At 43.2% G+C, this 27386-nt stretch overlaps 1 protein-coding gene across 2 annotated transcripts in view; it reads left to right on the forward strand.

Annotated features, from left to right (window-relative positions):
- Nucleotides 1-8377: 8377 nt before the first annotated feature.
- EIF2AK4 (eukaryotic translation initiation factor 2 alpha kinase 4) overlaps nt 8378-27386 on the forward strand; it is a 208410-nt gene continuing 189401 nt past the window's right edge. For both annotated transcript variants that reach the window (XM_073610756.1, XM_073610757.1), the window contains exon 1: nt 8378-8703. In XM_073610756.1, coding sequence (XP_073466857.1) covers nt 8389-8703 — 315 coding nt within the window. In that variant the 5' untranslated portion in view covers nt 8378-8388. The remainder of the gene's footprint in view (nt 8704-27386) is intronic.

Raw genomic sequence — 27386 nt, forward strand, 5'->3', positions numbered from 1 at the left:
ACCATACAAGTAGTGAAGAAAAATCTGACAGAAGTTCTAAGCCTTCCCTTCTCTATCTTATACTAAAATAATTGTTGTTTGTATGTACACTTTACAGTGTATTTCCACATTTGCTGCCAAAAGTTAGTGTAGCGCACCCCACGTAGGAGCTGCTGGTGAACTGGGACCCCCCACCCTGCATAGCCAGGCACACCGAATTTTCACAGGCTCTTAAAGTCAGGAAACAGTCAGGTGCTTGTTTTTTGTATTTTAATTGAGGGGATAAAACTTGGATAGGGAGTAAGGGTGTTATCAGTGGCAGCCCGTGCATTGTGGGCGCACGGGTGCCGCCCCCCCATCCATGCGCCCGGCCCCTTTCAGGACGCGGGATGCATGGATTCCTATGGCGGGGGTGGTACTTGTTGAAGCACCTGGTTAGGGACAGAGGCTCTAATAGGCTTCAAAATAGGATGCACTCTCTGCGCCCCGATCCCACTCAATTGTGTGATGATAGCGAATTAATTTTCGCTATTTTCACACTAACCTTCCTCCCCGCCAATCAGGAGGCAGGGCATCAGACCTGTTTCCTGTTTGGCCAAAGCACCAGGCCACCCTATTGGATGCCTGGCACTTAGGAAGAGGAGCGGAGAAGACACATGCTGGAGCGGAGGTCGCCGACGCTCTGGTGCACTTGGAGAAGAACTGCTGCCTGGCAGTAAGTGCCAGGGGGTCTGTCAGAGCGGCGGGGGCGGGGTTGGTGGTGCTGCCAGAGCTGCGAGCCCCGCGAGTGGGGGGGTCGTAGGGCACAGTGGCTGCACATGATGGGCACAGTGACTGTATTTGGTGGGCACAGTGGCTGTATATGATGAGCACAGTGACTGTATTTGGTGGGCACAGTGGCTCCATATGCTGGGCACAGTGGCTGCATATGATGGGCACAGTGACTGTATTTGTTGAGCACAGTGGCTGCACATGATGGGCACAGTGGCTGTATTTGGTGGGCACAATGGCTGCACATGATGGGCACAGTGACTGTATATGATGGGCACAGTGACTGTATTTGGTGGGCTCAGTGGCTGCATATGCTGGGCACAGTGGCTGCATATGATGGGCACAGTGACTGTATTTGTTGAGCACAGTGGCTGCACATGATGGGCACAGTGGCTGTATTTGGTGGGCACAGTGGCTGCACATGATGAGCACAGTGGCTGCATATGATGGGCACAGTGGCTGCATTTGTTGGGCACAGTGGCTGCATTTGATGGCACAGTGAGGCTGCAATTGATTTTTTTTTTTAAATATTTTTCAGAATTTTTCAGTTTGTATGCGCCCCCCCCCAATGGGATGCCCACTTGACTTTAGAGAACTTTCAGCAAAACATCAGGGACAACTTTTCTTTATACAGTCTATGTACACTCCTCTGCTTCCTCCAGCACCCTTGCTTGCAGAACTTCACGGACACACTTGACAAAAATGATCCTGACACAGCACAGAACCCGAGGCCCCTTTAAATGTGTAGCAAAGTCAGTGTCCAGCTTGCATCCCTGGGGTTACTGATCCCAGCACCACCTCTTCAGGCATTGCCAGCCTACCTGGCTGCAGCTGCCCCTTTCGCTAGCCCTCCTGGCTCTCCTCGGTCCTCTCTGACTGCACACTCACCAGCCCACCTGGCTGTCTTCTCCTGGAGAACTCCTGGACTTGCTGACTCTCTTCTGCTGTCCTCACACCTGCTCCTGTGCATCCAGGACAGGATTCCTCTGTGTGTTGTTAGAGGATCCCTCCAGCACCTGAGCCCCAGGCCCGAGGACACCCCCCCCCCCCCGAGTAGGGGACACCCTCAAGGGCCACCGACAGCCTCCTCAGCACTCCTTCTCCATCTTCCACCCGACTGCCTAAAAGTATTTAAGAGGTGCCCGCCTCCTGCCAGCCCACTTGCTGGGGATTGGCTAGGGCCCTCCTCAATACTCTAAACAGCTCCTCCTAGACTCCACCCTCTACTTCTGGAAGCTTTTCCAAAGAGCAAAGGGAGTTACTATAGGTGCTGCTTGATGAGTCATCCAGCCTCCCTGAGTCACTCAGGCTTGACCTAGATTCAACCCAGGCCTGGCTCTCAGCCTTTACCTACACTACAGCTTACAAAAAACTATCTACATCTAGCACGCTAAGCTAGATGGCACTACATTAGCATAACTTAAAGTGGTATTAATTCCCCTTTCACACTACTGCGACTTCAATGTTGCGTGATTTTGCCAAGAATTTACTGTGATTTCAGGGAATGCCTGTGTAAACTTGAGGTCTATGGACCTCAACTCGCATCAAAGTCGGACCAAAGTAGTACAGGGACTACTTTGAAGTCGGTGCAGCTTGAAGTCGCACAGATATGAATGGTACTCATTGGAAATCATGGGGTACAACTTGTCATGCGACTTTGCAGTCCCAAGTTGCAGGACAAGTCACACAAGTGTGAAAGGGGTCTTAAGGTTTGTTTTTTTGTTTTTTTAAATAACATGTCATACTTACCTGCTCTGTGCAATGCAGCAATGGAGAGGAGGTAGCTGGGGACTTGTGAGTAAAGACCCTAACCAAACCCTTTTGATTTTTTAGCACCCTAAAATTGTACTGGCTACTGGCTGGCTGGTTACTAGCTGTGTAGTTGTGCGGGTAACCAGATGCCAAAGAGACTTGCCTCATGATCTTTAGCTTTGAGGCCTTAGACTGTCCCATATCCCAAAGGAGAAGAATGTTCTCTGATCAATGTTACTGAACGTTTTGGAGTATCCCATGCCCCAATCCTTCATCTGTTTCATGTTTTACAAGCAATAAATTACAAATCTCCCAGACTGTTTATTTAACGCAAATTGAATGGACTGTTGATTGGGTAACTGTTGGCCTGTGTGTCTGGAGCATTACTGACACGTGTGAAAAATGTAGGCAGTTTTACTTCTGGCACTTTAAGAATCTGTTACTATAACAGTAAATTCTCACCAGTTTAAAAACTAGGAAACTGGTGGTAATTAAGACCAACACTAAGCTGGCATACAAAGGTCCCACCTTTGCTGGAAAGCTGCCTTTTACAGCTTCCTGCACAGTGCTTTATTCCCCAGCCCCATTCAGCTGTTAGCTGGGAGTTTCCCTGCCCGAAAACTACCCTGGGAGTGGACTTTGCACCTGCACGGATGGCACATTGGTGGCAAGGGCTGTGTTCGTGTCACTTTTGTGTTCAAATTAACTGCTATGGGACTGTCTGCATGGGGATGCATGGAACACCTGTACATCCCTGTGTGAGTAAGCATGGCCCCCCAATTAAGAGCAAGGATACATACGCCCCCTGTGAATGTCTAAATGTAAAAAGGATACAAGTGATGTCATCATCCAAACATGGCCAATGCCCATATTTGGGAAATGACTTGTCACTGGGTGTAGTTGTGCGGGTAACCAGATGCCAAAGAGACTTGCCTCATGGTCTTTAGCTTTGAGGCCTTAGCCTGTCCCATATCCCAAAGGAGAAGAGTGTTCTCTGATCAATGTAACTGCTATGGGACTGTCTGCATGGTTATGCACGGAACACCTGTACATGCCTGTGTGAGTAAACATGGCCCCCCAATTAAGAGCAAGGATACATATGCCCCCTGTGAATGTCTAAATGTAAAAAGGATACAAGTGATGTCATCATCCAAACATGGCCAATGCCCATATTTGGGAAATGACTTGTCACTGGGTGGCCAGAGCCTGCAAGACTAGTTCCCCATCAAATCCGATTAATTTTGATTGACAGTGCATGGCAGTGGGTGGATTTAAAAGCTATTCGCTATTCAGTCCAATCCCCCCTGCTGTGCACTTTCAATAAATATAAAGTGGACTTCATGGGGAACTAGCTTCTCAGCTCCCCATCAGGCTTTGTCCATTCCTAGTATACAGCTCCCCGACCATGTGCTTGTCAGTGTGATGGGTACAGTGGCCAGGGAGGGTGAGAGGACAGGAGTTAATGGGTTAAAAAATAAATGTGCAGTGTGGACACTCTTTCCCTAGTGCAGACATGGATATATTCATGTACCTGTCTATGAAAGGTGTATGAATCGGGTGCAAGCACCAATGCTTTCGGTGCTGCACCCCGATGGAATTCTAAAGGATGTCTACAAACCCTTTAACCACTTGCTGATCAAGCTATAGCTGAATGACAGCTGCAGTGTGGCCAGCCAGTTCTGGGAGGGCATGAACACTGCTGTTCACAGATTGAGGTAAAAAGCCAAGCAGCGGCTCTTTACCACGTGAGCAGCTGTGTCCAGTCACAGCTGATCCCGATGTAAACAGAACCCAGTTATCGGCATTCCTAACAGCGTGAGGAGAGCGGATAACCGGCTTGTGTAAAAGGGACATGTACACTGATAATCAGGGCACTGATTATTAGCGTCCTGATTATCAGTGCAGTTTCAACAGTGCCCACCAGTGCTGCCAATCAGTGGCTCATCATCAGTGTCACCTATCAGTGCCCATCAGTATCGCCTATCAGTGCATCCTCATCAGTGTCCATCCGTGTAGCCTATCAGTGCATATCAGTGCAGCCTCATCAGCGCACATCAGTGAAGGAGAAAAATTACCATTTTGCAATTTTTTTTTAACAAACTATGAAAAAGTTTTTTATTCTTTTACATTTTTCGCTCTTTTTTCGTTTATCTAGCAAAAAAAATAAGAAACCCATTGGCGATTACATACAGTAAAACCTTGGATTGCAAGCATAATTTGTTCCGGAAACATGCTTGTAATCCAAAGCACTCGTATATCAAAGCGAATTTCCCCATAAGAAATAATGGTAACTCAGATGATTTGTTCCACAACCATTTATTCATATAAAAATTATTACAGATATCACCGCTCTAGGAAGGTCAATCAGGAACAGACCTCTCCTCCAGGTGGAAGCCACAGGTGCCGGAAATGCTTGTAACGGTAAAGTATGAGAAAAATCCTGGACAGCCGCACTCAAACTAATATTCGCCTTTATTAAATAAAAATCAACAAAAATACATGCCACAGCAAGAAGTGCAGGGAATCTGACACGTTTCACACTACAAATAGTGCTTAATCATAGCCAATAGTTTGATAATTTTATAGTCAATAGAGTTGATACATAGTTAAAGATTGAGTGGCGTAAGGGTGGGGGTGGGGAGAGAGGGCGTGGGTAGTTAAAGTTATAATAGTGTGCTGTATTGCAATATATTACACCATATCTTATGATATTGTATCATTTAACCTTCTTTTGTTATCTGTGTAATAATAATTAAATAAATAAAGAAAAAGTATTAAAAAGAAAAAAAAATGTGGTTTATGCCAAATTCTGACCCTACCATCTGAATGTCGCAGCTGAAATCGAGACTCATCAGACCAGGCAACGTTTTTACAATCTTCTATTGTCCAATTTTGGTGAGCCTGTGCGTATTGTAGCCTCAGTTTTCTGTTCTTAGCGGACAGGAGTGGCACCCGCTGTGGTCTTCTGCTGCTGTAGCCCATCTGTTTCAAGGTTCGATGTGTTGCTCCTTCAGAGGTGGTATTCTGCATACCTTGGTAATAACGAGTGGTTATTTGAGTTACTGCTGCCTTTCTATCAGTGGCGGCCCACCCATTAGGAGCGCCCGAGCGCCAACCCCTCTATTCATGGCCGCCATCCCCTCCACCTTCTAGCGATGCAGCGATGCAATGCTCTATCCATCACTGCCGCCACCCCCTATTCATGTGTCCCGCCCCTTTCAGGGCGCCGGGCGCGTGAATTACAGCGGCGGGGGTGATTTTTTGAAGCACCTGATTAGAGCCAGGGGCTCTAATAGGCTTCAAAATAGGATGGGCTTGTGGCACATAGCATTGCACTACGAGCCCACCCAGGTGTTACCTGGTGTTACCAACACTGATCCTCCTCCCGGCCAATTGGGAAGCGAGTCTGATACCCGTCACCCGATTGGCTGAAAGGACAGGCGATCCTATTGGACGCCTAAGAGGAGGGGAGGATACACATGGCGGAAGCAAGGAGGAGGGAGGAGGAGAAGACACAGGAGCCACTACCTGATGCCCGCAGCAGCCTGATGTCCACTGCTGCCCAATGCCTGCCGCCTAGATGGGGTAAGTGGACTGACCGGCAGACAGCAAGCGGGGGGACTTTGAGGTGCCACGGGGGGGGGAATGGTTGTTTGCCGCCCCCCCTCAAAACAAAAAACCACAAGCCACCACTGCTTTCTATCATCTGGAACCAGTCTGTCCATTCTTTTCTGACATCAACAATGCATTTTCTTTCACACAACTGCTGCTCACTGGATATTTTCTCGGATCATTCTCTGTAAACCCTCGAGATGGTTGTGCGTGAAAATCCCAGTAAATCAGCTGTTTTTGAAATACTCAGACCAGCCCGTCTGGCACCAACAACCACGCCACATTCAAAGTCACTTAAATCCCCTTTCTTCACCATTCTGATGATTGGTTTGAACTTCAGCAAGTTGTCTTCGCCACGTCTAGATGCCTAAATGCATTGAGTTGCTGCCATGTGATTGGCGGATTAGAAATTTGTGTTACCAAGCAATTGATAACTGTATAATAATAATTGAAGAGGTGCATAGCTCCCAACTGCCCCTGATTTCGAGGGACTGTCCCTGATGAGGGGGGACTTTCCCCCTCATTTGTCTCTCATTTTGGTCTGATCTATATAGTTGTATATAAAATGCACTTTTTATCTTTCGAAAAGTGTTCCCCAGTGCTAAACCTTTCATCCAATTTCTAAATTGCTGCATTTGTAAATTTTAAAAGCCAAAATAAAGGAATATTAGTGGTAAAAAAAAGCCCTTGTGGATTTAATTAAAGCGGAGTTCCGCTTAAAAAAAAAAAACAAAAGTCAGCAGCTACAAATACTGCAGCTGCTGACTTTTAATAATCGGATACTTACCTGTCTCAGGGTCCAGCGATGCGGGGGAATGAAGCCCCGCTTGTCTCCCCCTCCTCTCTGCGGCGCCGGCATTGTCACTGTGGGCGCCCGGCTGTGGTCTCTCAGCCAGGCACACACTGCGCATTGCGCGAGTCGCGTGCTGTGACTGGCCGGGCAATCATCTGAGACCTGTGACGTGTCCCAGATGATTGCCAAGAGGGAGGGGGGAGAGGTGATCTTCCTTCCGGCACCGCGGAGCACCGGGAGGAAGTGGGAGCTGGAACCCTCTAAAAAGAGGGTATCCGCTCCCCCACCCAAAAAAAATGACATGCCAAATGTGGCATGTCAGGGGGTCACCTTCCCTTAATGCGGAAGTTCCATTTTTTGGGTGGAACTCCGCTTTAACCTTTTTTCTTGGTTAATTCTCCTTTAAGGGGGTGTGGCAGGGGGCGTGTCCTATGCCTACATACATTTGCTAGTAGGTTTCCCTCATTCCCATCTCAAAATGTTGGGAGGTATGGAGGTGTACCGAATAAAGTGGCCAGTGAGTGTATATAGATCAGACCAAAATGAGGGACAAATGAGGAGGAATGAGGGACAGAGGGACTTTGTTCCAATCAGGGACAGTTGGGATCTTTACAAGTATTGTAATTGCTTTATGGAATCCCCCCAAATATTTAGAGCCATGTAGCCACGCCCACTCTCTGGCAAACTGCACCAGGTGCCTCAAGTTATTTCTCAAGTACTAATAACTGTGTATTTCTAAGGTATCAACTTGACAGGTGCACTTTACCACATTTGAAATACACAGCTGCAAAATATGTGAATGTAAAACTCTTCCATTTAGTTATTTCTAATACTATTCGGGTACACTACAAAAGAACATCCCTAATACTATTCTGCAATTCCATGCTTTTTTGTGGTTACCACACTAAATATGGTAGCCTTAGCTTCAGCAGATCGATAGAGCACCAATATGGTGTTCCGTCAGAATTGGTAACGCAAGTGATCTTCCGCCGCCGCCATCTTGCTACACCCTGCACTCCTCCATAGTAAGCATACACCGAGAGGGGGCAAGCAGACATCTTGTTACACCCACCGGAGTTTTGCATTTCACTGTTATTTTCAACAGAAAACGTAGCATATATGATGAAATACAGTATTCAGAAAACCATCGGACTATTTACATATTGAATTATAAAAGCAGTACTGTTCTTTCACATTAGCAAACCTGTGAGATGAGCAGGTTTGCCGCTGCTTTTAAAATTCAACATCTAAACAGTCCGTCGGACTTCTAAATACTGTATTTCACCTTATGAGCTCCGTTTCCTGTTAAAAATAACTGTGAAATGCAAAACTCCGGTGGGTGTAACAAGCTGTCCGCTTGGCCCCTTCTCCGTGTATCGTTATTATGGAGGAGTGCGGGGTGTAGTAAGATGGCCACGACGAAACGTCACTTCCGTTACCAATAGCAGCGCACGACTTTAACGTGGCTGCCCTTAACAATCATGGCGACCTGCAACTCAGGACATTATGGGCAGTACCATCCAGCACAGCAAGGGGCGGTAGCCAGCGTGTACTGTTATCCGGGTAGCTGGCAAAGGATCTCGGGATGTCTCCGTTGTAGTATGGCAGGCAGCCAGGGAAATGTAACGATTTCCAATGACACCCCCGGACTGGGGGCCCTCTCCGGTCACAGGGAGCAGCAGCGCCCCCTGCAGCCAGAGGAGACTCACTCCTACAGACAGGAGAACGAACTGCAGGTCCTGGAGGCCATCTATGGGGAAGACTTCACCGACCTCCGGAGAACTTCTGTGTGGAAGGTAGATGAGTCTCATGTATGACATCATATGGTGCACAACACTCCCCAACCTCCCACTCCATCCTAAACACCAGGACAGCCCCCCCCCCCCCCCAGTGTATAATGTAGTGTTGGTTTTGCCTAGACTGGAGGATAAGATAAGAGTGAGGTCTCCTGATGCACATGGCACAATAAAACACAGATCTCTACGCAGGACTTTGCTAGCAGAAAGTTCATACGTAATAATGATCCTTAGACGTATACGCCTACACCGCCGCAACAATTGTTTTTTTTTTTCTGCTCAAAAGTTCCTGTGTAAATGATTAGTAAATTTCGTTACATTTCACCCCTTCACGGTGAGTATGGATTTTGCAGCCTCCCGAAATTGGATCTCAATCCTGTGGGGCCGTATATATTGTGCTAGTCTCCTACTAATGATTGGGAGTCAGGAGGCCCGCTTCCCAGTCACCTGATCGCTGTGATATTCTCTGATTGGCTATTGCAGTGATCAGTCACTGTACAGCCCGCCCTTATGTTGTTTTCTCCTCTTGAATGGAGAAATAGACACATTGGGGGTTATTTACTAAAGGCAAATCCACTTTGCACTACTGTAGATGTGAGGGGGACATGCAAGAAAAAAAACAAAACAAAAAAAAAAACGTCATTTTTGCTTGCACATGATTGGATGATAAAATCAGCAGAGCTTCCACTCATTTCAGATCTTCTCCTCAGATCTACAACGACTGCACCTCCAAGTGCACTTGTAGTGCAAAGTGTTTTTGCCTTTAGTAAATCAACCCCCAGTGTATACTAGAGGAGGAATGCGTAAGCATAAGTTCATATATGTGTGCGTGTTCCAGATCTGCAGGCAAAACGCGCTGCTTTTTTTGCTACAGACGCGGGGGTGCCATTATTATTGACACCCCAGTGCATCGGAAAATGCAGCATGATTCTGGGTGCGCTTAAATTGCATAGGGTTGCAGCACCATGCAGTTCCGTGGAGCTGTGTTTTTAGACAAGGGTCCGGTAAAACATTGCTCATTTTATGAAGTCTTGCATGGCACTATATTTATTAACATCAATAGACCAGTAAACAAAGTGGTTGTTAAGGAGTGGGTAGCTGCCGCCTGCTCGCTCATTAACAACCAGTACACATTCCTCAAATACCCCATGGCTGGACCACTACTAAATTTCCACATGCATTTTTTTTAATTACATTTCTTAACAGACAAACAAAACAAAGCACAACAAGACATCATACACACTGAAACAAAAATATTATAATACAATTTCAAAATCCAATTTAACTATTATTATAGAGGATTTATATAGCACCAGCAGTTTACGCAGCGCTTTACAATATAAAAGGGAGACAATACAGTTATAATACAATAAGATACAAGAGGATTAAGAGGGCCCTGCTCAGAAGAGCTTACAATCTAATAGGGTGATAATTATTAATCCAATGGAGAGAAAAAAAAAGAGAACAAAAGATTTTTAAAGTAAACATTAGTTCCTTTTTTCCCCAATGACCCCAAACATTTCTCATATGGGAACGCACGTATTATAAACAATGGCCCCCAAGGGCATTCGATGCTGTATACGGTTTTTCCAGCCAGTTTGCCCACACTTTCACGTACTTACTAGGGCAGCCCCTATTCATGTAAGTATCTCTATACAATGGAAGATTATTATTAGGGGTGAAACGATTAATCGATTATTAAATTAATCAATTTTCATAATCGATTAATCGGCCAGCCGATTAGTTGGCCTGCATACAGAATGCATTATTTGTTTACATATCAGGAAATACAGTGCAGCACACATACAGCTCAGTACATCATTCATACATGTCAGTAAGTGCCTGAGAACTTGTGAATGTGTGAGGAGCAATGCCTCATGGGACATGTAGTCCTGGGCAGGAAGTGAGTGGTTCTAATGGCAGAAGTTTTCTTGACCTTGCTATTGGGGCACTCTATACTGTACTTAACGCACAGCTAAAAGCACTGTAGAAACAGATCAAAAGCAAACTGCATAGGTGTGTACCGAGTCTTATGTTAGCCACATGGATCAATTTTCAGACGAGATTATTTATATGAAAAATCTTTGTACATTCGCTGAATGAAAAAATGTTGTTTGAAATTTTCACTTGTTTTTTTAACATTCTGTTTTAAACTGAATGTAAATTCTGAACGAAAACCACATACACTGTCTGTCTGAAAATTCCTTTGACCAAGCAGTTTTCTATTATTTTAATTTTTCCTGTCGCTGTGGTTGAAAACGAATGTCGATTTGACCCCACTAACAATTCGAAAATCGAACTAACGTTCTTAAAAATGACTTTTTTTTTTTTTGAAGGAAGACATTGTTTTTATATGGCCAACATATAATATATTACAGTTCTGTTTGAAAATCTGCAAGATCTGCAGATCTGAGTCTGATGATATTTACCAGATTCAACCTCTAAGCCCTCATGCACACAGGCTGTTAAAAAAAACGTTATGAAAACGCCAGTATCTTTGCAGTGACTTTTTTAAACTTTTTTCAGCTTTTTTCAGCGTTTTTGCATTAGCGTTTTTTAGCGTTTTTGAGCGTTTTTCCGCGTTAGCGTTTTTGAGCGTTTTTTTTTTTTTCAATTTTTTTTTTTTTTTTTTTTCAATGGATCAAAAACGCTAAAAAACGTTGGTGAATGACGTTTTTGAGCGTTTTTCAGCGTTAGAGCGTTTTTACAGCTGAAAAACGTCTCTCAGAACCCACTGGTCCTGGGTTTTTTTTACAGCTTAAAAACGCCTATGCCACTTGCAGCTCAAAAACGCCTAGGTGGGCATGAAGCCATAGACTAACATAGACAGGCCTTTTTAAGCTGCAAAAAAAGCTCAAAAAAGCAGCTGTCAAAACGTCTGTGTGCATGAGGACTAATAGTACATACAATATATATCTCCTCTAATAGTATATACAGTATATCTCTTCTGTCTGTTATTCTCAGAGTGGATTAGAGATTTTGCTCTCTAACCATATAGTTGGTTATTTATATTTACCACTGCATAGAGGTATTTGAGAATAAATTGCCTTTTTTTAAACTTTACATATTAACTAAATTATACACCACACTTTTAAGGTTATTAACCAAGTATTCGATTAATCGAAACAATAATCGTCCAACTAATTGATTATGAAAATAATCGTTAGTTGCAGCCCTAATTATTATTTACCAATTGTTTCCAATATGAGAGCGTAGGGGACCGATATTTCTTCCAATGCAGCGCATTAGCTTTCTTGCATAAAATAATGTTATATTAGCAAACACTTGTTCAGACACTGTAGGAAGAATAGTCTCTACCAGGCCCTATAGACAGACAGACATTGAAATCGGTAAGGGAACAGAAGTGATAGAGTCCAATAGATCCACCACTTCCACCCAAAAGATAGCTATATATGGGCAAGTCCAGAAAATATGTGTAAAATCCCCCGATTCGTGCCACATCGCCAACACTCCGAAGAGCACACAGGATTTATCTTTTTAAGTCTATGTGACATAATATATGCTCTGTGTACCAATTTATATTGGATCATACGATCTCTCAAGGATATCAAAGATTGCAAAGGGAAATCCCACACCCTTCCAATCCTCCATTTCTAAATCTGGTATATCTCGCACCCACCTAGCTCTAAGAGCCTCTAATGGCAGGATAGAAATTGATATAAGATGAGAATTCAATCTCAAGGTGGGCTTATCCAGACACTCAAACCTAAGTATTAGTTCCCAAGTGGATTGTCTAATCGTTAAAATATCCTGTGGAAAACTGTGCATGAAATATATGAAGAAGTTGGAAATATCTAAATAAATGGGAGCTTGGGACATTAAAAGTTGAGGTGAGTGTAGAAAAGGTAGTTTCCGATCAGTAATCACTTGAGAAAGTAATTTAATGTTATACTTAGTCCATGCAATAGGCTCTGGTGCTTTAAAAATTAAGGAAGAGTAGGATTAAACCATAAAGGAGCACTTGGAGAAAAAGCACCCTTAGGGTAATGCTCACATCTAAGACCAGCCTCCCAGGCACCAATAGTGATAAGCATTGAAGGGGTCAACTGATATGGTGCCCTACGGCCCCTAAATAAAAGAGCCTTAAGAGCATCCATAGAGCCTACTGCTATCGCTTCCAATCGAGTAGAGGAGTTATATATATCAGGATTCAGCCACCATGCGGCCGTAACCAACTGAGTGGCTAAAAAGTATCTATGTAAATCCGGGAAAGCTAATCCTCCCTGCTCACAAGGGCGTATTAGGGTAGTTGATTTATACCTGGGATTCTTCGATCTCCATAAAAAAGATGAGAAAAGTTAGTTTAATTTTGTAAAAAAAGACATAGGAAGCCACTGGGGAGAGTGTCTAAATAAGTACATAACTTTTGGTATAATTTTCATTTTTAGAAGATTAATACATCCCAATAGAGATAATGGTAGAGACTTCTATACTTTCAATTTCGACCCAATATCTCCCAGAATCGGCATCAAATTCAAAGAAATAAATTCAGAAGCTTGGCGGGAAATTACAGCTCCTAAGTATGGCCTCCATATCTGTTGGAAACAACAAAGACTTGCTCCAATTTACCTTCAACCCTGTAACTATTGAAAAAGAGTCCAATATCTTCAAAGCTTCTTGGAGAGAGGGTCCAGCATCATGTAAAAATAGTAAAGGGTCATCTGCATATAAGACTACCCTCTCCTCCAACCAACCAATCCGCAATTCCTTAATATTGGGGGAGGTGCGTAAAGCCTCCCCCACAGGCTCCGTAGCAAAGAAGGTCAGAGAGAGAGGGCAGCCCTGCCGAGTTACCCTAAACAATGAAAAAACTGACAATCCCCCCCCCCCATCTTCACTGCAGCTGTTGGATTTCTATATAAGATCTGCAACCATTTTTTATAAATACCATTGGAATGCCCATTCTCCCACAAAAAGGCCCACTCCAAAGTATCAAAAGCCTTCTCTATATCTAGGGAGGCAATAACCCTAGAACAGGGGTCTTCAAACTACGGCCCTCCAGTTGTTCAGGAACTTCAATTCCCATCATGCCTAGTCATGTCTGTGAATGTCAGAGTTTTACAATGCCTCATGGGAAGTGTAGTTCTGCAACAGCTGGAGGGCCGTGGTTTGAGGATCCGTGCCCTAGAACCTATATTAAGATGTGAAGCATGAGTATTGGTATATAATCTCCTTAAATTCACATCTGTAACCCTACCAGACACGAACCCCATCTGATCTAAATCAATAATATCAGGCAGCAATGGTTGTAATCCCCTGAAGATGAGTTTTATCAAAATCTTGAAATCTACATTCAATAGTGCAATGGGCCTACATGAAGCACAAGAAGATGGATCTTTTGAGTGCTTGTAGATTAAAACTATATGAGCATGACTCATTGATTCTGGTAAGGCTCCTTCCTTCAGACAATCAGAGTAAAGAGAAGCCAGTATGGGAGCTAAAAGCTCTCCATTAGCTTTATAAAATTCGATAGGAGGCCTGTCTGGCCCCGGTGACTTCCCCAATGGAAACAAACCGATGACCTAGAGGACCTCCTACGATGTTTTCGAGGGTACTAGCATCTCCCTCTCATTATCCGTTAACCATGCTAGTGCAACTAAATCCAGCCAAGCCGCCAATTCTGTTGACTGAAAATCAGAACACAACTGAGATGTATACAGTGTCTGATAAAATTGCCAAAAAATCTCCAGAGTTTTAGGCTGTGAAGAGACCATGTCTCCAGAAGCAGTGTGCGTGTTTTCGATATTGGAATACTCGGTTGTTCATATTTAGCCATCATGGCCAAGAAACTACCATTATGATCTCCCTACTCAAAAAACTTCTGTTTATTTTGCTATAAATCCAACCTTGTTACCTCCGCCATATGCAAATGTTGCGCCTGTTTGCCATGAAGTAAAGCATTAAAATTGAACTCTGAAGGATCCACAGCGTATTGGTCTGTTTTTTTCCTCCACTATAAGTTTCAAAGCATCACTCCTTTATTGCCGATCCTTATTAACCGATTTGATAGCGGATATATACTGTCCCCTTGTGTAAGCCTTAAAAGTGTCCCATGCAGGGATGCACCGAAATTTCGGCCACCGAAACATATTGGCCGAAGATGGCCCTTTCGGCAAAAAGCCGAAAGAGAATTTTTGCCGATACTGGCGCCGAAAATGAGGTGGGGGGCGGGGCTCCGCCCCGCTCCTGGTGCCGCCTGTCAGGGGGGCTTCCTATATCGTTGAAAGGAGGGAGAGCCCCCGTCGCCTGTTTGATTACAGCGTCGGGAACATCACAGCTTTAATTTCAATAGCTGTGTTCCCCGCTGTGTGCCGTCACAGCCCCTCCCCCTTGTCCAGGCACTTTGATAGACAGATCACCCGTCCAATCCTGGAACGGGTGATCTGTCTATCAAAGTTCCCCTGACAAGGGGGAGGGGCTGTATGTGACGGCGCGCAGCGGGGAACACACAGCTATTGAAATGAAAGCTGTGATGTTCCAGGCGCTGTAATCAAACAGGCAGCGGCTCTTCTCTCCCTTCACTGGCTGCCCTACTGGGGACACTAGCTGCCCTGCAATGGGGACACTTGCTACGCTGCAATGGGGACACTGGCTGCCCTACTGGGGACACTGGCTGCATCTGACGGACACTGGTGAGGCTGCATTGATCTCTTGTATCATGTCCACATTCTCTGATTCTCTGACCATGTCCCCAGTCTCTGACCATCTCCTGTACCATGTCTGCAATCTCTGACCATCTCCTGTACCATGTCTGCAATCTCTGACCATCTCCTGTACCATGTCCCCAGTCTCTGACCATCTCCTGTACCATGTCCCCAGTCTCTGACCATCTCCTGTACCATGTCCTCAGTCTCTGACCATCTCCTGTACCATGTCCTCAGTCTCTGACCATCTCCTGTACCATGTCCCCAGTCTCTGACCATCTCCTGTACCATGTCCCCAGTCTCTGACCATCTCCTGTACCATGTCCCCAGTCTCTGACCATCTCCTGTACCATGTCCCCAGTCTCTGACCATCTCCTGTACCATGTCCCCAGTCTCTGACCATCTCCTGTACCATGTCCCCAGTCTCTGACCATCTCCTGTACCATGTCCCCAGTCTCTGACCATCTCCTGTACCATGTCCCCAGTCTCTGACCATCTCCTGTACCATGTCCCCAGTCTCTGACCATCTCCTGTACCATGTCCCCAGTCTCTGACCATCTCCTGTACCATGTCCCCAGTCTCTGACCATCTCCTGTACCATGTCCCCAGTCTCTGACCATCTCCTGTACCATGTCCCCAGTCTCTGACCATCTCCTGTACCATGTCCCCAGTCTCTGACCATCTCCTGTACCATGTCCCCAGTCTCTGACCATCTCCTGTACCATGTCCCCAGTCTCTGACCATCTCCTGTACCATGTCCCCAGTCTCTGACCATCTCCTGTACCATGTCCCCAGTCTCTGACCATCTCCTGTACCATGTCCCCAGTCTCTGACCATCTCCTGTACCATGTCCCCAGTCTCTGACCATCTCCTGTACCATGTCCCCAGTCTCTGACCATCTCCTGTACCATGTCCCCAGTCTCTGACCATCTCCTGTACCATGTCCCCAGTCTCTGACCATCTCCTGTACCATGTCCCCAGTCTCTGACCATCTCCTGTACCATGTCCCCAGTCTCTGACCATCTCCTGTACCATGTCCCCAGTCTCTGACCATCTCCTGTACCATGTCCCCAGTCTCTGACCATCTCCTGTACCATGTCCCCAGTCTCTGACCATCTCCTGTACCATGTCCCCAGTCTCTGACCATCTCCTGTACCATGTCCCCAGTCTCTGACCATCTCCTGTACCATGTCCCCAGTCTCTGACCATCTCCTGTACCATGTCCCCAGTCTCTGACCATCTCCTGTACCATGTCCCCAGTCTCTGACCATCTCCTGTACCATGTCCCCAGTCTCTGACCATCTCCTGTACCATGTCCCCAGTCTCTGACCATCTCCTGTACCATGTCCCCAGTCTCTGACCATCTCCTGTACCATGTCCCCAGTCTCTGACCATCTCCTGTACCATGTCCCCAGTCTCTGACCATCTCCTGTACCATGTCCCCAGTCTCTGACCATCTCCTGTACCATGTCCCCAGTCTCTGACCATCTCCTGTACCATGTCCCCAGTCTCTGACCATCTCCTGTACCATGTCCCCAGTCTCTGACCATCTCCTGTACCATGTCCCCAGTCTCTGACCATCTCCTGTACCATGTCCCCAGTCTCTGACCATCTCCTGTACCATGTCCCCAGTCTCTGACCATCTCCTGTACCATGTCCCCAGTCTCTGACCATCTGCTGTACCATGTCCCCAGTCTCTGACCATCTGCTGTACCATGTCCCCAGTCTCTGACCATCTGCTGTACCATGTCCCCAGTCTCTGACCATCTGCTGTACCAGTCCCCAGTCTCTGACCATCTGCTGTACCATGTCCCCAGTCTCTGACCATCTGCTGTACCATGTCCCCAGTCTCTGACCATGTCCTGTACCATGTCCCCAGTCTCTGACCATGTCCTGTACCATGTCCCAATTCTCTGACCATGTCCTGTACCATGTCCTCAGTCTCTGACCATGTCCTGTACCATATCCCCAGTCTCTGACCATGTCCTGTACCATGTCCCCAGTCTCTGACCATGTCCTGTACCATGTCCCCAGTCTCTGACCATGTCCTGTACCATGTCCCCAGTCTCTGACCATGTCCTGTACCATGTCCTAATTCTCTGACCATGTCCTGTACCATGTCCTCAGTCTCTGACCATGTCCTGTACATCTCTGCAGTCTTTAAACATCTCCTGTACCATGTCCCCAGACGCTGACCATCTCCTGTATAAAAATATTTTTAAAAACGATCACTTTTAGTATCGGTGTTGTTTCGGTATGGGTTTCGGTTTTCAGGATCAAGGAAGATTTATTTTCGGTATCGGTTTTGGCACCAAAAAACTCATTGGGTGCATCCCTAGTCCCATGTTATTGCTGAAGTGGACGACCCTGCGTTAAACTCCCAATATTCTGTTAAAAGAGATGGAATTTTATTGGTCACGTCTGGATGTGAAATCCAGTGAGTTCCCAATCTCCATTGTGCTGCGTCTCGAAAATGATGCAGGCGAAGTATAAGCAAAAGCGGAGCGTGGTCAGATAGCCCACTCGGCAAGTATTTAACATCTACCATATCTGCCAATATCGCCAAATTTGCAAACGGTAGATCTATACGAGAGGCGGTCTTATAAGATGAAAAACAGGAGTATGTTCTAGTTGATGTATTTTTCCATAGCCAAGCTTCTACCAGATCTACCATTTTGGCCCAATTAAAAAGTTCTCCTGAAAATTATTTGGGAGGGGTTGGTCTATCCAAAGCAGGATAAAGTCTCCCATTATCAATAACTTAGCTGGACCGTACAGAGAGATCTTTTCTATGAGACTATATAAAAGAGTCCCCACAAGGGGGGTGGTATATACACACTAACAACTATATATCTCTGACCCCACAGAAGAAACACAGCCAGCACGTATTTACCCTGGGGGGGGGCAGAAAATATATCCTCCACCATACATGGTAATGATCTACTAATCAATATTGAAAATATGGAATGTGTAGCATGATATGCCTTCTATACCCAAGGCTTCTTAAGGGCCAAAAGCTTACTCCCCATTGGATGAATTTCTTGAAGTGGCACTATATGTGGAAGATAACTTTTCAAATATCTAAATAATAATGCTCTTTTACATTTTGAGTTAACATTCCATGACAGAATAGAGAAGATCTCTCACATGACATCATCCAAAAGAAAAAAAATATCCAAATGGTGAATTACATTGCAAAGTACATTGCAAAGTAGTACATCCTAGGAACAACAAGCATTTAGAAAAACAATAAAAAAAATAAAAAAAGACACACAATGTGTATGAACAGTTATTTTATTTTATTATTTATTTATTTCTGGTACTTGTATATCGCCATCAATTTACGCAGCACTTTACATATACATTGTACATTCACATCAGTCCCTACCCTCAAGGAGCTTACAATCTAAGGTCACTAACTCACATTCATACATACTAGGGACAATTTAGACAGGATCCAATTAACCTACTAGCATGTCTTTGTAGTTAACAAAGACACATATCCCAGGCGTAAATTTCCACATGCATTTAATTATTTGCTTCTGTGAATGGATTTTAACGCCTTTTCATGCAGTATTTACCAAGCGTTTTAAGCGTTTCTCTGTTAATACCGCAAAACGATCTAGTCTCATGATCGTATGCGATATTTAGGCAAAATGTGTCCTGATACCTAAATATCTCGTGAGAGTTCTTTCTGTGAATGGAGCCCAGTGTGTTTTAGGTAGGATAAAAAAGCAAAATGTGCACTTTTTGTTTCTGGGCCCTACGCCGGTACAAATAACATACATGTATGTGATATCTTAGGAGCAGAAAATTTTATTTTGAGTAGTTTGGTGGTAGGTTATGGTAATAGCAAAAAATATATACAGCTAAACTTTAAAAAAATTATATTTACTGTTTTGGGACAGTTTACCTTTGATAATAAAGGAAAACATCACCAGATATCCTTTGCCATTTACCACCAAATGAAAGCCCAATTTTTCCTGAAAAAAAACAAGGTATAAATCATCTGGATACACTAACTAACTGCAATGATCTGTACAGTTAGGCCGGCCAGAGACGGTTCAAATCTCGGCTGGTTCCTGCTGATTCAAACCCTGTATGGGCAGGCTGAATGTACGATGTACAATAATTTGATTGATCGATCAACTTGGGTACAAACAGCCTGACGGATTTTGCTTGCTATTATCCCTAGCGACTGCTACAGCCTCTAGCAATAATCACAGTTTTCTCCCGGAGGGGGCAGCTTCCCCCACTGGAAGAATACAATGTCTGGGCAGAAGGGATTCCCCAGTCAGCACTGTTTGTGTTGATGTGGGAATTGTCCACCGTCTAATGCCGGCTTTATACTAACACGTAGAGCTGCACGATTCTGGCCAAAATAAGAATCACAATTTTTTTTGCTTACAATAAAAAGATCACGATTCTCGCAACGTAAAAACTTTAATATTATACAAAAAAAATGGGCTAACTTTACTGGTTAGATTTTTTTTTTTTTCATTCATTAAACTAATTTTTTCCAAAAAAATTGCATTTGAAAGACTGCTGCGCAAATACAGTGTGACATAAAATATTGCAACAACCACCATTTTATTCTCTAGGGTGTCTACTAAAAAAATATATATGTTTGGGGGTTCTAAGTAATTTTCTAGCAAAAAAAAAAATGATTTTGACTTGAAACCAACAAATGTCAGAAAAAGGTTTAGAACTTTTTTCACTTACACACACAGTCTATTCCATTGACACATTGATACAATGTTTATACTTAGTTCAACTGATAAAGAATGTTTTGTTTCTTGGCAGACTGCCTGTTTTTTCTCTTCCTTTCTTTTGATGGCTGTGTATTCAGAAGAGCAGAGAGAATTCTTTGCATAGAAAGAATTGTGAAACACTTTTTAGTCAAGATCGCGATAATGATTCTTGACGATTAATCACGATAACGATTCTTTTTTTATATAAATTCTTTATTTTTTCACAAAAAATAGAAATACAACGTTACATATGGTTCCATCAATACAACGTTCCCTCTATTTTACAATTATCATCCTCTCGACACACGCTAAACACTATAGGGAGGTTATATATATTTTCTTTTTTTACCCTACTTCGTTGTTCACATTTCCAGATATTCTAAACACAACCGCTTAATTTCTACTCTTGTTACAATTTCCTTCATCAGGGAGAACCCTGATTATCCTACACCTAAAAAAAAAAAAGAACCCACCAACATCAAGAGGGAAAAAAAAAAAAAAAAAAGAAATTCCCAATGTACTCTGCCCCTCCATACCATCCACCCCCCCCCCCAACCACTAACCCCTCCCCTGAACGATCTACTACAGGTTATTTAATACTACCCCACTTTAAAGATTTTATTTAGGGTTTTTGTTCCCTATATGTAATATAGGGAGTCCATACTTTTCGATACTTGTCCTCTTACTCTCTCAGCATCATAGTAAGATTTTCCATTTGCTGGATATCTGTTACTCTGCCAAGCCATTGTGATCTAGTTGGGGATGCAGTGCTTTTCCAAAGAGCCGGGATACAGGCTTTTGCTGCCATAGCAGATGCCTTAAGAGGGAATTTTTGTATTTTTCAATGGGTACCGGGATATCATGCAGTAAAAACACTGCTGGATTTTCTCCAAGAGACACTCCCGAAATTTCGTTAATTGTTTCAGAGACCATCTTCCAAAATTCTTTCAGTCACTCCCAAAATATGTGTACCATAGTGCCCTCTGCCCCCTGACATCGCCAACAAAGGTTGGATACTTGTGGGAATATTCGATTCAGTACTGTCGGGGTTCTGTACCACCTAGTCAGAATTTTATACCCCCCTTCTTGGTATCTAGTTGCCATTGAGGCCTTATGCGTAAACAAAGAATCTTATTTTCCTGTGCCTTGGAGAATGTTACCCCCAGATCCCTTTCCCAGGCTTGCATAAAAGCCAATTCTTGTGGGGCTTTCAGCTCAATCATTAAGGAGTACATTAGTGATAATGAATGTCTCACTGGTTCCCCTTTTAAGCATATCTGCTCAAACTTCGATGGTGTACGTACTACCGATAATCGATAACGATTCTTGACGATTAATTGTGCAGCTCTACTAACACGTCAAAGTTGCAAAAGTGTTTTACCTTCTGGGATAGTTACATAGTTAAATAGTTGGTGAGGTTGACAAAAGACACAAGTCCATCAAGTCCAACCTGTGTGTGTGTGTTTTTTATGTTAACTACTTGATGGGAAAGATTTGCCCTCTTAATGTCCAGGCCATTTTTTGTGATATGCACTGCATCGCTTTAACTGACAATTTCGCGGACGTGCGACGTTGTACACAAACAAAATTGATGTCCTTTGTTTCCCACAAATAGAGCTTTCTTTTGGTGGTAATTGATCACCTCTGCAGTTTTTATTTTTTGCACTATAAACAAAAAAAGAGCGACAATTTTGAAAAAAAACCCTATTTTTTACTTTTTAACGATAAAAAACAAAAAACACTGCGCTTACTCAGTTTCGATAGCAGCTCACACGACAAAAAGGAAATTTGTAAAAAGCACACTTGTGTGTGTGTGTGTGTGTATATATATATATATATATATATATATATATATATATATATATATATAGTAAACAAAAATCAACCAGCGCGGACCACAAACCTAACTAAATAGCAGCTGTGATACTGAGGGTAAATTTGGGATTTGATAAATTTACCCTCAGTATCACAGCTGTGCATATATAGTGTAGCGCTACTAATAATGACCCTGTATACAATTTACATACAGCAAAAACGATGAAGACAGATAGATGCATATGTCACAAGCTTTGTATAACATCACATGTGGAACACCTTAGCAGATATCTGTTTAAATATAGATCAAGTTCTTCCAAAGAGAAAACTGAAATAGTCCCCAATAGTAAATGCAGTAATTCCGTTCACCACGTGAATAGCTGGTAAGACAGTGGACAGATATGGTGGGTTCCCCACGTAGAAGCAGTGCAGGCTTACCAGACAAGTTGGATTCATGCAAACGTATGTTTAATGAGTCAATAAGGCTTTGTATTACCAACGGGCAATGGAGCAGGGTGATTCAGCCAAACTATGATGTGGTCCGGATTACATCAAGGACTTTAAAGGTGACTCTCCAACGTATAACTTGGTCTTGGTGAAATAGCCCATAAAGAAAAAAAGGGGCCACATAGCATAATAACGTTTTGGTATAACCAATTTATTAAAAAGTAAAACACTTACATTTTCCAAGATAAAAAAAGCGCTTGTAAAAGTATTATGGCAGGCAGTGGAGTCTCCTGTATCTGGTTCTCTCTCTGGTTTGGTTATAAGGAGGGTATTCCTATCTATATTAATGACTCTCTGGAGTTCAACATCTAAATCAGCCATATTGTATCCTTTGTCAAGAAATCTTTGTTTTAGAACCTCTGCTTGAATGATAAATGTTTCCACATCTGAACAATTCCTACAAAGTCTAAGGAATTGACTGCGGGGGACTCCATTGAGCCACGAGCTGTGATGACAGCTGTCTCTGGGGATAAAACTATTTCGATCTGTTGATTTGAAATAGGTATTGAATTTAAATTGTCTATTGACAATCTTGATTTCCAAATCTAAAAAATGGATCCCAGTTTCACTGGCCTCGTATGTAAGGGAGATCCCCCTATTGTTGAAATTGAGGTCCTCAAAAAATTCTTGCAAAGTCTCGAAAGTCCCACTCCATAGGAGGAGGATGTCGTCTATATACCTCGCCCACAGCACCAATGAAGTGGTATGGTGGGCATAGACGACATCCTCCTCCCACTTAGCCATAAAAAGATTCGCAAGACTTGGAGCGAACTTTGCTCCCATGGCTACACCACACTGCTGGAGATAGTAGCGATGGTTGAACCAAAAATAATTGTGTTTGGTTGCGAATTCCAGAAGCTCTATCAAATAATCACTCTGGAAAGATGCTAGGGAGTGTTCCTGATCCATGAAATGTTTTACCGCCTCTATCCCTCTTTCGTGTGGTATACATGTATACAAAGATGCTACATCCGCCGTAGCTAAGATGTAGCCATCCTGTAATTCTATACTTTCCAAAAGTCTAATCGTAGAGCTTGTATCTTTTAGAAACGAAGGTGTTTTTTTGACCATAGGCTGTAGATAAAAATCTATATATTTACCTATTCGTGAGGTAATGGAATTGATCCCACTCACAATAGGTCTGCCTGGAGGGCATACAGGATTTTTGTGGATCTTTGGCATGTAATAGATGGTGGGGATTCTGGGTGCCTTAGGTATCATAAATGCTTTTTCCTTTTTGTTTAAAATTTTTTGGTCAAAACCTTTAGTTACAAGTTTCTGGAGTCGTTTTTTATTGCCCTGCTTAGCTTAGTATCTTCTGCAAATACTGAGATTGAACTGTTTACCCCATCCTCAAGATCATTTATAAATAAATTAAATAGGATTGGTCCCAGGACAGAACCCTGGGGGACCCCACTTTCCAGTCCAGACCATTCAGAGTATTCCCCATTTATCTCCACCCTCTGAACTCGCCCCCGTAGCCAGTTTTCAATCCATGTACTCACCCTATGGTCCATGCCGACAGACCTTAATTTGTGCATTAAACGTTTATGGGGAACTGTATCGAATGCCTTTACAAAATCCAGATACACTACGTCTATGGGCCTTTCTTTATCTAGATGGCAGCTCACCTCCTCATAGAAGGTTAATACGTTGGTCCGGCAAGAACGATTCTTCATGAATCCATGCTGATTACTGCTAATAATACAGTTTTTATTACTAAAATCTTGTAAATAGTCCCTTATCATCACCTCCAAGAGCTTACAAACTATTGATGTTAGGCTAACTGGCTTGTAGTTTCCAGGGATATAGCTTGGCACTTTTTTCAATATTGGTCCTACATTGGCCTTTCCCCAATCAGCTGGTACCATTCCAGTCAATAGATTGTCCATAGAAATTAAGAAAAATGATCTGTGCTATCACCTGACTGAGTTCCTTAAGGGCCCTTGGGTGCAAGCCATTTGGTCCCGGTGACTTATTAACCACTTAAGCCCCGAACCATTTGGCTGGCCAAAGACCAGAGCACTTTTTGCGATTTGGCACTGCGTCGATTTAACTGACAATTGTGCGGTCGTGCGACGTTACACCCAAACAAATTTGACGTTCTTTTTTTTCCTATAAATAGAGCTTTCATTTGGTGGTATTTGATCGCCTCTGCGGTTTTTATTTTTTGCGCTATAAACAAAAAAAGAGACAATTTTGAAAAAAATTCAATATTTTTTACTTTTTGCTATAACAAATAACCCCCAAAAATATATACCACATTTTTTTCCTCAGTTTAGGCCGATACGTATTCTTCTACATATTTTTGGTAAATAAAATCACAATAAGCGTTTGATTGGGTTGTGCAAAAGTTATAGCATCTACAAAATAGGGGATGGTTTTATGGCTTTTTTATTATTAATTTTTTTTTTGCTAGTAATGGCTGCGATCTGCGATTTTTATCGGGACTGTGACATTATGGCGGACACGTCGGACAATTTTGACACATTTTTGGGGCCATTGGCATTTTTACAGCGATCAGTGCTATAAAATTCTATTGATTACTGTAAAAAATGTCACTGGCAGTAAAGGGGTTAACCACTAGGGGCCAGTGAAGGGGTTAAGTGTATCTTAGGGAGTGTTCTAACTGAAGGGGGGATGGGACTGTGCAGGGGACTTGACAGATCGTCTGTTCATACTTTGTATGAACAGACGATCTGTCTGTTTTCCCCTCAGAGAACCGGAAACTGTGTGTTTACACACACAGATCCCGGTTCTCTGTGTGCCCTGAGCGATCGTGGGAGCCCGGCGGTGATCGAGAGCGCCGGGCACTCACATCGGCCCTGTGGGCGAGCAGGGGCGCATGCTCCCCCTAGTGGGCATCTATGGTACCGACTTACCATGGTGGTGATTCCAGCAGCCGAGACATGTTGCCACAGTATAACTGCGGCGGCTGGTCGGCATGCAGTTAATGTTAAGTTTTTCAAGTCTACTTCTAATTTTATCCTCGGTTAGCCATGAGGGTGCTTCCTGTGATGTGTTATGAAGATAAAAATTGCAGACTTGGTTATGGAATCCCCCCCCATTTCCCTTGTGAAGACTGAGGAGAAAAATAAATTCAGAACCTTCGCCATCTCTCCATCTTTTCTAACCAGATTCCCTTCATCATCCTTTATGGGGCCAATGTTCTGACTTGCCTTTCTTACTATTTATGTACTTAAAGAATTTCTTTTTTTTTTACTCACCTCTACTATGTGCCTTTCGTGATCTATCTTAGCCGCCTTGATTACACCCTTACGTTTCTTGTTGCATTCTTTGTAAAGTTGGAATGCTGACGATGACCCCTCCTCCTTGTATTTTTTGAAGGCCTTCTCCTTTGCTTTTATATGCATTTTTACATTGGAGTTAAGCCACCCAGGACATTTGTTAGCTCTTTTAATTTTATTTCCCATTGGGATGCACTGGCCAATATCTTTTATTTAATATGCTCTTAACCGCTTGCCGACTAGCCGCTGTCATTATACTGCGGCAGGTCGGCTCTCCTGCACAGCTGTAGGTGTACGTCGGTGTTTGCACAGAAGATAGCAGCCGTGATCCGCGGGAGTGTGCCTGCGGGTCCGGCAGCCTCAATGTCTGCCGGCAACCCGCGATTGTGGTGTACAGAGGCAGAATGAAAAACTGCCTATGTAAACATTGCGATTCCCAGTTCTGCCAGACGGGAACATCGATCTGTCATGTTCCTGGTAGCCCATCCCCCTTACAGTTAGAACACACCCAGGGAACACACTTAATCCCTTGATCGCCCCCTAGTGTTAACCCCTTCCCTGCCAGTGTCATTTTTACATTGATCAGTGCATTTTTAAAGCACTGGTCCCCAAAAAGTGTCATTTGGGGTCAGATTTGTCCGCCGCAGTATCGCAGTCCTGCTAAAAATCACAGATTGCCGTCATTACCAGTAAAAACAATTAAAAAAAAGTCCCTAAATCTATCCCATAGTTTGTAGACGCAATAACTTTTGCGCAAACCAATCAATATACGCCTATTGCAATTTATTTGTTTAATTATTTTTTTACCAAAAATATGTAGAAGAATATATATCTTCCTAAACCGATGAATTCATTTTGTTATTTTTTATATATATTTTTTTGGATATGTATTATAGCAAAAACTTAATGTTTTTTTTTTTTTTTTTCAAAATTGTCTTTTTTTGTTTATAATTTTGTTTGGGTACAGCATCGCACAACTGTGCAATTGTCAGTTAAAGCGACGCAGTGCCGTATCGCAAAAAATGTCCTGGTTATTAAGGGGCAAATCCTTCCAGGGCTGAAGTGGTTAAAGCACTCCCATTTTTCCTCTGCGTTCTTTGTACCCAGGATTTTATCCCATTTAATATCTTCTAGAAAGGAGCGCAGCTTAGGTAAGTTTGCTCGTTTGAAATTCATGATGTGGTTAACTGCGTAAAATTCTAATTCTATATCTTCAGTAAATAAAAAGCCCAAAAATGGGGCGTTTAAGGATGACCAACTGCTGTTTTATCCAAACGAGAAACGCTTCATTAAAAACTTCAACTAATTTAGTGTACAAATATCATAACAATATACAGTGTCTTGAAAAAGTATTCATACCCTTTGGCATTTTCCACATTTTGTCATGTTACTACCAAATAGTTAAATGTATTTTATTGGAATTTTATGTGATACAACACAAAGTGGCACATAATTGTGAAGTGGATGGCAAATCAAAAATGTTTTTCACATTTTTTTTTACAAATAAATATCTGAAAAGTGTGGCGTGCATTTGTATTCAGACCCCTTTACTCTGATTCCCCTAAAACCTAGTGGAACCCATTGCCTTCAGAAATCACCTAATTAGTAACTAGAGTCCACCTGTGTGTAATTTAATCTTAGTATAAATACAGCTGTTCTGTGAAGCCCTTAGAGGTTTGTTAGAGAACCTTAGTGAA

This window comes from Aquarana catesbeiana, linkage group LG13, assembly GCF_042186555.1.
Source record: "Aquarana catesbeiana isolate 2022-GZ linkage group LG13, ASM4218655v1, whole genome shotgun sequence".
Lineage (NCBI taxonomy): Eukaryota > Metazoa > Chordata > Amphibia > Anura > Ranidae > Aquarana > Aquarana catesbeiana.